The 10,000-nt window shown below is 40.9% G+C and overlaps 2 protein-coding genes across 3 annotated transcripts in view; one reads left to right on the forward strand and one right to left on the reverse strand.

Annotated features, from left to right (window-relative positions):
* Positions 1-1,452, forward strand: part of ergic1 (endoplasmic reticulum-golgi intermediate compartment 1) — a 38,150-nt gene extending 36,698 nt beyond the window's left edge. Inside the window, exon 10 of the mRNA XM_079838932.1 lies at positions 1-1,452. This exon is cut by the window's left edge and continues 355 nt beyond it. The gene's annotated coding sequence lies outside the window, so the exon portion shown is untranslated.
* A 4,651-nt stretch (positions 1,453-6,103) lies between these two features.
* Positions 6,104-10,000, reverse strand: part of flt4 (fms related receptor tyrosine kinase 4) — a 125,000-nt gene continuing 121,103 nt past the window's right edge. For both annotated transcript variants that reach the window (XM_079838385.1, XM_079838386.1), the window contains 3 exons: positions 6,788-6,908; positions 6,612-6,700; positions 6,104-6,536 (listed from right to left, as the gene is read on the reverse strand). In XM_079838385.1, the coding sequence (XP_079694511.1) occupies positions 6,347-6,536; positions 6,612-6,700; positions 6,788-6,908 (400 nt within the window). In that variant the 3' untranslated portion in view covers positions 6,104-6,346. The remainder of the gene's footprint in view (positions 6,537-6,611; positions 6,701-6,787; positions 6,909-10,000) is intronic.

Genomic DNA, 10,000 nt, shown 5'->3' on the forward strand with positions numbered 1-10,000 from the left:
TCAGGGTTTCTGCCGGGTATGAAGGTAAACGAGTGTATTATTTTGAGGATACACTTCACAGATGAGAAATCATGTGAAAGAGATTAAAACCAGAACAGTAAACATCCCCTTCATTCAGATGCGTACACAATGACAGATATTATAAGCTCAAACTCTCTCAAAACAACACTTGATTTCTTCATTTTTCATGTCATTGAATGAGTCTTGATTTATGGATGTTTTGATATTTGAGCTGGGAAACTGAAATCATTTCTGCAGCGTGTGCGATTACATGACAGGCCTGTGAAATCTGTTATATTTGAGTTTTAATTGTTCTGGACTGTGTTATGAAGAGATTTGAATCATTTCTGGGAGATTTCTGTCCTTTTAGCCACTTCAGAAAGTTCATAAAAACTGATGGAGTGGATTATTCCAGATGTTCTGAAGAGACTCGATGGCTTTATGATGAAGGAAAGTCTGACGGGTTTGAGCGACATTAGGGCGAGTAAACGATCACATGATTGTCATTAATGGGTGAACTGGCCCTTTAAGAGCTTACTGAGCGACTGTTGATTTATTCATTATTCTGCTTTATACACTAAACTCCTGTAATCTCGTCATCATAGGGCTCTAATATAATGCCATGATATTAAATTGAAGCCCTTAAATGATGAAAGGTCACATTAAGACCGGCGGAAACCCTGGAGAATGTGTTTTACTGCCTTTAATATGTGCCTAATTTAAATAACCGTTCTGCATTACACTCGAGATGATGCGTTTGGGGTTAAATATATGATATTATCATCGCAAACGACTTTAATTTTCTTGACGAGCTGAACCTGTACGTGTTTAAAGCAGTGCATGCTGGGATTGAATGTGTCATGCACTCTGGTGATGGGCTGTGTTTCTGAGCTTTGATTGTCTTATCTGAAGACTGCTGAAGGAATGTTTGTCCAGGTTTATGTCTGTCTATAAAGCTGCTTTGTGGCTCAATGAGGCGTTTATTTCCTTTAGTGTTTAAGCTTGTATTGTTGTGGAGATCAGGCCTTGTTTACGGCCGTCCGCTCGCAGGGCTTCCTGTCAGTGTTTTGATCATATTCTGGTCGAGCTCGTTCCACACGTCGCTCAGAGGCGAGATGCGCTGTTGACATGGAGACAGAAGTGTGTGTGTGTGTGTGTGTGTGTGTGTGTTTCAGTTCCCACACGAGAGCAGAAACCACAGCCTGAGCGCCGCAGTCTTTCAGAAGCTGTAGCTTTAGTTGAGCTGCTGTGTTCAGCCACATGGACGTCATCATCATCATCATCATCATCATCATCATCATCATCACTGTTTTCTGTGTTTACACCAGGGTTAGATAAAGCCACAGCGTCAGCCCGTTTCTGTGTTTGTCTGGGTTAGTGGTTTCCTTCATGATTTTAATAAAGGTCTACCATATGATGAACAAGAATCAAAATAAACATTATGAGGCCACTAACAAGACTTTTGTTTTCTTAATTGGGTTATTAAATGTGTACGTTCAATTTATTGTCCTTAATACACACATATATACACACACACATATATACACACACTGCCCCTGCCCCTAAACCTACCCATCACACACACACACACACACACACACACTGCCCCTGCCCCTAAACCTACCCATCACACACACACACACACACACACACACACACTGCCCCTGCCCCTAAACCTACCCATCACACACACACACACACACACACACACACACACACACACACACACACACTGCCCCTGCCCCTAAACCTACCCATCACACACACACACACACACACACACACACACAGCCCCTGCCCCTAAACCTACCCATCACAGGAGACATTCTGCATTTTTACATTTTCAAAAAACATCACTGAGTCTGATTTATAAGATGTTTTCCTCATGGGGACCTAAAAATGTCCCCACAAGGACGAGGATTTCGGATATTACCATCTTTGTGGGGACATTTTGTCCCCATAACGTAGGGATTACCAGTCCACACATACACACACACATATACATACACACATATACACACACATACATACACACACACACATATACACACATACATACACACACATATACATACACACACACACACATACATACACACACATATATACTGTACATACACACATGTATACATACACACACACATACACACACACACTTATACATACACACTGACGTCATAGAATGCAGAAGCATGCCTCAAGCCCCGCCCACCGACTCGTGGAGCTAAACGGGTCGCCGAGCAATAAACATGCCGGTTCCAGCTCACGTGTGTAAGACATTGCGTTTGTTCGCTTCATTTAACCGCGGATTCGTTTGTAAACAAGACACAGGTTGAGACTGGATCTGCAGACAGATTGAGATTAAAACACAACGCTGTGCTTCTGATCCGACAGGAACGCTGCAACACATTGATGTGAGTAAAACATGTTTATGTGTGTTAGTGTTGCATTGTTACAGATGGTTTGATATCTATTGATTACACACCTCAGCACGCACTCACAGGCTGGAGAAGCTGTTATTGGTTCATTCGGGATCAGACTCGGACTTGTAACGCCAGCTCGCAAAGCCCAACGTCCCGGGGCTATGTGCTTTTCAGACGGGCTATCACTGGCGGGCTCGAGGTTATATTCACTGATGATCAGGCCGGCCAAGTAATAAAAAAATAACATTCCAATCAATCGCGGGTGGATGAGAGATGAATCTTTGTGTTTGTTTGATAAATATATTTTGCGAGTCCTCTGAGTGATTCCCCAGACGATTCCCACATGTACTGAGGGGAGCTGAATATCATTAAATATGCAAATCTTATCCAATCCTAGCCGTGGGCGTTTACTTCCAAGTGTTCAGTGCGGCACGCCCATCAAACCCTGAGCGTTTCTTCAGTGAGCCTCAAAACCACGGCAGAAAGTAGCCTACTACTGATTCATTATGTTTCTGAATGTAAAAAACACACAAACGTCATAAGTTGACCTCAGACAACAGTATAAACAAATTAAAAAAGCCAGTTCATGACACCTTTAATTGTCATTTTAGGGTGAACTATCCCTTTAAGAATGAATATAAACTATACACTGTACAAAAAAAGCCAGTTCGGCTGTGATTCGGCCGTAGGTAATCACTGATATACAGCCATATTGCACAGATACGAGTGTGTTATTGTGTTTATACAACAGTTCAACAGCACAAGTGTGTAAACAAATAACAAACAATGAGTGTCTTTAAAACCTTCTTTTGTGCGGAACTACTTCCTTCCGCCACGGATTAAAATCTCTTGAAGTAAACAGTTCAAGCCTCCATTACTAATTCTGAAAAGCCACCTTAGAGTAACGAAGGCACATCGAGTCGCTTCACTGAAGATTAGTGTATTAGAGAAGAGTATTATGAGAGAGAGAGAGAGAGAGAGAGAGAGAGAGAGAGAGAGAGAGAGAGAGAGAGAGAGAGAGAGAGAGAGAGAGAGATTGACTAAACGAGTGTATTACCTGCATCTAGCTGATATTCTTCCGGTCAATCTTATTCATAACCACAAAATAAGTTTGACTGTCCGCTGTGGAAAGTGATATCTTTGTCCTTTTAGCTGTTATTTCCCCTGAAGGGGTTGTTTTAGTAAAAAAGACGCGCTTGATTCCCGTCTTTCAAATTCAAGATAAAAGTCTTCGCTACTCACTCATGAAGACAGTGTTTGCCGCCATCTAATGGCGTAATAATGTCCTGTCACTCAAGTCGAGATTACAACGGCCCCTCAATACCAAAAACGTTGGCATGTTCCCAAACTTTTAATAATGGCTAATTTAAATATTATTGATAAGTAATATTGTATATAAATCAACACAAGCAGTCAAAAGCAGCTGTGGGTACATGAGCGCTGAACGGCCTGGAGTTCACATCTGCGTAAGCGTCTGAACAAATTGTAACATACGCGTTATGTTTATATATGAGTCAGAGATCTAAATAACTACATTCTCGCTTTAAAACACTCTTAAAACTAAAAACAGTAGTGTAAAAAATGGTAGATCTGCTCGGCCGCCATGACAGTCGCTCAAGCGGAGGGATACAAACGGTGAGACGGTCTCAGTGCTGATACTGGGGGAATATCACACGGCTGGAAAAGGCTCTCAGCCAATCAGATTCCAGAACCATGTATAATTAAAAAAATTTTTTTTGAAAGAAGTCTTTTATGCTCATCAAGCCTGCATTAATTTGATCAAAAATACAGAAAAAAACAGTAATATTGTGAAACAATCATCTGATCTCTGTGAATATACAGTAAAGTGTAATTTATTCCTGCATTTATCATCATTACTGCAGTCTTCAGTGTCACATGATCCCTCACTAATCATATGAGGATTTGATGCTCAGTTATTTATCAATTTTGGAAACAGTTGTGCTGCTTAATATGTTGTGGAACCTGTGATACTTTTTTCAGGATTCAAAAAGTTAAAGGTGCAGTGTGTAACTTGTGAATTGCACCCGCCCACCGCTCACCCCTCCCTGTCGGAGCACATAGAGAAGCTACGGTGGCCCACACAGGACAAAGATGTGTCATCTGAGACAGCAGAGAGTAGCTAGCGCTCTGTAGAGAAGTTTGTCCCTTTAGGGCTACCGTAGAAACATGGCGGCACAAAATGGTGGCTTCACTGTACCCGCGGTGTGTGTGTAGATAGAAACGGCTCATTCTAATAAAACGGTAATAAACACATAATGGTCTTTATACTCCACTGAAAATACAGTTATGTGTATTATATTGCATTTCTGTCATAAATATTACACACTGCACCTTTAAAAAAGAACAGCATTTATTCAAAATATAAATCTTTTCTAATAATATACATTTTTACTATTACTTTACACATTTTTTTTTAAAGACTGACCCCAAACTTTTGTGTATATTGTTACAAATTATTTATATTTTAACGAAGAAATTTCAGCTTTGCATCACAGAAATAAATATTTTAAAGTATATTATTATTTCACAATTTTACTGTTTTTGTCTATATTTTTGATTAGTCAAACCTACACAAATGAATCAGTTTATTCACTATAGGTCAGATAAAATATGACACGAGTTAAACTGAACGAACTCATCTTGATAATGTCAGATCACTTTGATAGAAAGGGATATTAAAGCTGTTAAATTGAAGTACACGATTAGATAATACCAGTTTAGCTCAACCAATGAGCAAGCAATGCTTCATATAGTTCAGTCTGTGGTGTCAAAGGTCACATTAGCCATTTAAAGAACAAACACTTCAGCAAAACATGCTCAGCTCAAAATCATTTTGATCCCACATTTTTAGTCACTGTATGAAGTATAATATGTCACAGATGACTTTATTTTGCTCTCCTCACATCAGAAATGAACTATAGTGTCCTCACACACACTAGTGAAACATTAATGTTATGCAAATATCTTATTTCTTATTAATTTGATTTACCACTATTATTGTTATTATTATTATTAATATTGCTATTACTTTTGCTTTTGTCACCTTCCTCATACCCCATTTTCCAGGGTTTTTTTTTTTTGGGGGGGGGGGGTACTATTACTATCATCATCATTATTATTGTCATTTAAAATTATTATTATTTTTATTTAATTTTTTTACTCTGGTTATGTCTGCTGTACTTCCCTACATGCTCCTTTATTCAAATATTTTTCCATTCCCACACACACACACACACACACACACACACACACACACACACACACACACACACACACACACACAGCCCCTAAACCTACCCATCACAGGAGACATTCTGCATTTTTATATTTTCAAAAAACATCACTTAGTCTGATTTATAAGATGTTTTCCTCATGGGGACCTAAAAATGTCCCCACAAGGACGAGGATGAGGATATTACCATCTTTGTGGGGACATTTTGTCCCCATAACGTAGGGATTACCAGTCGACACATACACACACACATATACACACACACACACACACACACACATACCCAAATCGTACTGGCCATAATGTTTTGTTGGTCTATGTAATTTTCAACTAATTTCTATTTTATAAATATTGTACTTGTCTGTTTGCATAATAAATAAAAAATACATATATATTTTTTTTTTTATGCAAATATGAAGACACAAGTCAAAAGAAGATATATTCCTTTATTTTTTTCTCCATTCTGGCTCATTTTGTCTTTTTTTGTACAAATAAAAAGAAGTTTACTCTTTATATAAAGATATATAAGGTGTTAAAATACTTTTTTGGTTTGAATTTGACGTAATGGTGCCACCCAGTGGCTGCTGAGAGAACTTTACAAAGCTAGGCATCAGTTCAGTAAGAGGTGGTGAGGGGGCGGGGCCTGGGTATGACTGGCCAATCAGTGCAGTTACAGGTTGGAGGTTGCCGGGCAGGCCTGATCCGAGGAGGAGGAGAAGAAGTCGCTGACGGCCTCCTCTGACAGCTGGCCGTACTCATTGTTGTAGAAGGTCTGGCCTGAGAGTTGGCTGAAGAAGGCAGGACGTGATGTGCTGGATGGGGAACTGAAGAGCCACTCTGTGCTGCGGCCCGCTGACACACTGCACAGGACAGGACAGTGAGACACATGTCCACTAGAGGACGCACACTGACCACATGATAAACCATCCACCTACTTGTTCAGCATGGCCCCTCCTCGGTGCTTGTGTTCAAACCTCTCCAGCTCGTCTGAAGCCAGAACCATCCCGCTGTCTGTCTGGCTGTCCTGTAGACACACACACACACACACGTATGAAACCCAACAGATCTCGACATGCGTCAGCCAATAAAGACTGTATGTCCTTAGCCGTACATGATGTGTCTTGTGTGATGTCATTTCCAGAGGAAGTTCCTCGAAGGTCTTGACCCGCGCGTGACACGTGCTGGAGGCTCCGACCATGATGCACCCGGAGAACGGCACGCAGTTGTAATATCTGTGAATATACAGCACTCAAAGGTTTGTTCAAATCCCCGACATATGAGCATTAGCAAACACTATTAAAGGGTTAGTTCACCCAAAAATGTAAATTGTGTCATTAATGACTGAGCCTCATGTGGTTGGACACCCGTCAGACCTCCGTTCATCTTCAGACACAAATGAAGATATTTTAGTGTAAATCTGATGCTCTGAAAGGCCTCCATTGGCTCAATGCACTTTACACTCTCAAGACCCTTAAAAGACACTAAAGACTAAAGTTACAAAGTCCATCTCACTACAGCGGCTCTACAATAACTTTATGAAGACGAGAATAGTTTTTGTGTGCAAAAAAACCCTAAATAACGACTTATATAGTGATGACGATTTCAAAACACGGCCTCATGAAGCTTCGAAGCGTTATGAATCAGCGAGTCGATTCAGCGGTTCAGAGCGTTATGAATCAGCGAGTCGATTCAGCGGTTCAGAGCGTTATGAATCAGCGAGTCAATTCAGCGGTTCAGAGCGTTATGAATCAGTGAGTCGATTCAGCGGTTCAGAGCGTTATGAATCAGCGAGTCGATTCAGCGGTTCAGAGCGTTATGAATCAGCGAGTCGATTCAGCGGTTCAGAGCGTTATGAATCAGTGAGTCGATTCAGCGGTTCAGAGCGTTATGAATCAGTGAGTCGATTCAGCGGTTCAGAGCGTTATGAATCAGTGAGTCGATGCAGCGGTTCAGAGCGTTATGAATCAGTGAGTCGATTCAGCGGTTTGGATCGCCAAATTTCAGCAGTTTGGCAGTTTGACACGCGATCCAAATCATGATTCGACTCACTGATTCATAACGCTTCGAAGCTTCATGAGGCCGTGTTTTGAAATCGTCATCACTATATAAGTCGTTATTTAGGGGTTTTTTGCGCACAAAAACTATTCTCGTCTTCATAAAGTTATTGTAGAGCCGCTGTAGTGAGATGGACTTTGTAACTTTAGTCTTTAGTGTCTTTTAAGGGTCTTGAGAGTGTAAAGTTGAGCCAATGGAGGCCTTTCAGAGCATCAGATTTACACTAAAATATCTTCATTTGTGTCTGAAGATGAACGGAGGTCTGACGGGTGTCCAACCACATGAGGGTCAGTAATTAATGACACAATTTACATTTTTGGGTGAACTAACCCTTTAACATTCATTTTACCCAATAAAGCCTCTCAACATGAACACACAACCTCTAGTCCTTCTGTGTTTCAGTGTAACTGTACAAGCATCAGCTCGTGCTTCACGTGTCTAACACTGATTTAAAAACAGTAAACGCAAGAATATCTTTCATACTGTTAGTAATATTTCAACTGGACCTGTATGGATTATACAGACATCATTTATTATAAATATCATGAGTATTAAATATGATCATCAGGCGTTTGAGGAAGGTTTATGTGTTCATATCTGAATCATCATTTTAAAACCACAGATCATAAAACTAAGCGCTTAAAGGTGAACTATGTAAGATTTTTGCAGTAAAATACCCAAAAACCACTAGGCCAGTGTTATATATTTTGTTCTGTTGAGTACTTAGAATATCCCAAATGTTTCCAACTATTTGTAAATCGTGAGAAATTGCTATTTTAACCGAGGAGCCGGGACGTGTGAGCTATGCGTGTGAGGGAGTCGCCTGTCCATTGCGTCATATCTGCGTCACACTCGGTCTCCGGTTTTATTCAGTGAAACGCTTTACTCTCACTGCAGTGTGAACAAGTGTCATAGCAGCCGCCGAGCGAACGTCATAACTTCCTTTTCAACACACTCAGATATATCTAATACGATAAACAGAGTTGCGTTACCTCACACTCATGACTGGAAAAGAGGAAGTGGCACCAGTGACCGTGTCATAATAAAAGTCCCGCCAGCGACTATGCCATAATAACAGTCCCGCTCTTCAATCGCTCCTGCGGCCTTGCTCAGCTCCACAACACTCGGTCCTGCTCTGCTTCACTACAGTAATGTTAATAATCGCATCCATGAACATGATTTCTGCCCGAGTCCTATCCTGACTCTTTCCCACCGGCTGTGAGGTGAAGACCACATGTCCCAAGATTCTGCACTCAAACGTGTCGTCATCAAACTACGCCTTTGTTTTGAAGAGGCGACCTCTAGTGGACGGAAAAGTTACATAGTGTAGCTTTAAATATCATCTTGCTAAGACATTATTGGCAGATATTGATATTTGTATGCGTTTTAAGAGCTCCTTGATCTCCATGTGTACCAAACTGCATATTTTTTGCTCAGTTTGAGCCTCTGAATAACTCGGCGGCCATCTTAAACTCGGCGGCCATCTTTAACTCGGCGGCCATCTTAAACTCGGCGGCCATCTTTAACTCGGCGGCCATCTTTAACTCGACGGCCATCTTTAACTCGGCGGTCATCTTTAACTCGGCGGTCATCTTTAACTCATCTTTAAATTCTCAAAAACTGTTCTCCAATCTTACGATTAAAATTCATATTTTAAATCACCAATGAAATCTGACAACTGTCTCATAAATGTCTTCACGGCCTGTTTCTATAGGAACCGGAGCTTCTAACAGCAGCTGCAGTGACGCCATGACTTTACTGATCAACCATTGGCTCTTTCGTTCAGAAGGCGGGGCTTATTCGCCATATTGGCCGTTGCACTTTCTCCCATTCATAAATAATTCATAGTATTGACGTGACGTCTCACGCTTATAGGAACGCCACCCGGAGGGCAAGACAAGGCTGTCCTACACTGCCCATCAGCTGTTAGTGCCCAGTATTAATGCAGGAAGAGGGATTTTACAGTTTTTCTCAATTGTTTACACACAAATTCTGGTCCTTGAGACACAATGACCACAACATGTAACTCATTCACCAACCCTCTGAACCAATTCTGCTAAACTACAAGCACAGCTCCTGCTTTACACTCAAATTGCAGTTCTAAAACACACTTTTTTCAAAACACTACACACAATTCTCTGCTTTTGGCACAATTTTCATGCAGAAAATATCTTGTTTTCACAAGGAACACACTGCCATTCAAACACACACACTGACTCTTCACATGGGCAAACACCCGTCACACAGTTTTACAATAGAGACAGAGCTC

This window comes from Gobio gobio (assembly GCF_949357685.1).
Source record: "Gobio gobio genome assembly, chromosome: 16".
NCBI classification, from domain to species: domain Eukaryota; kingdom Metazoa; phylum Chordata; class Actinopteri; order Cypriniformes; family Gobionidae; genus Gobio; species Gobio gobio.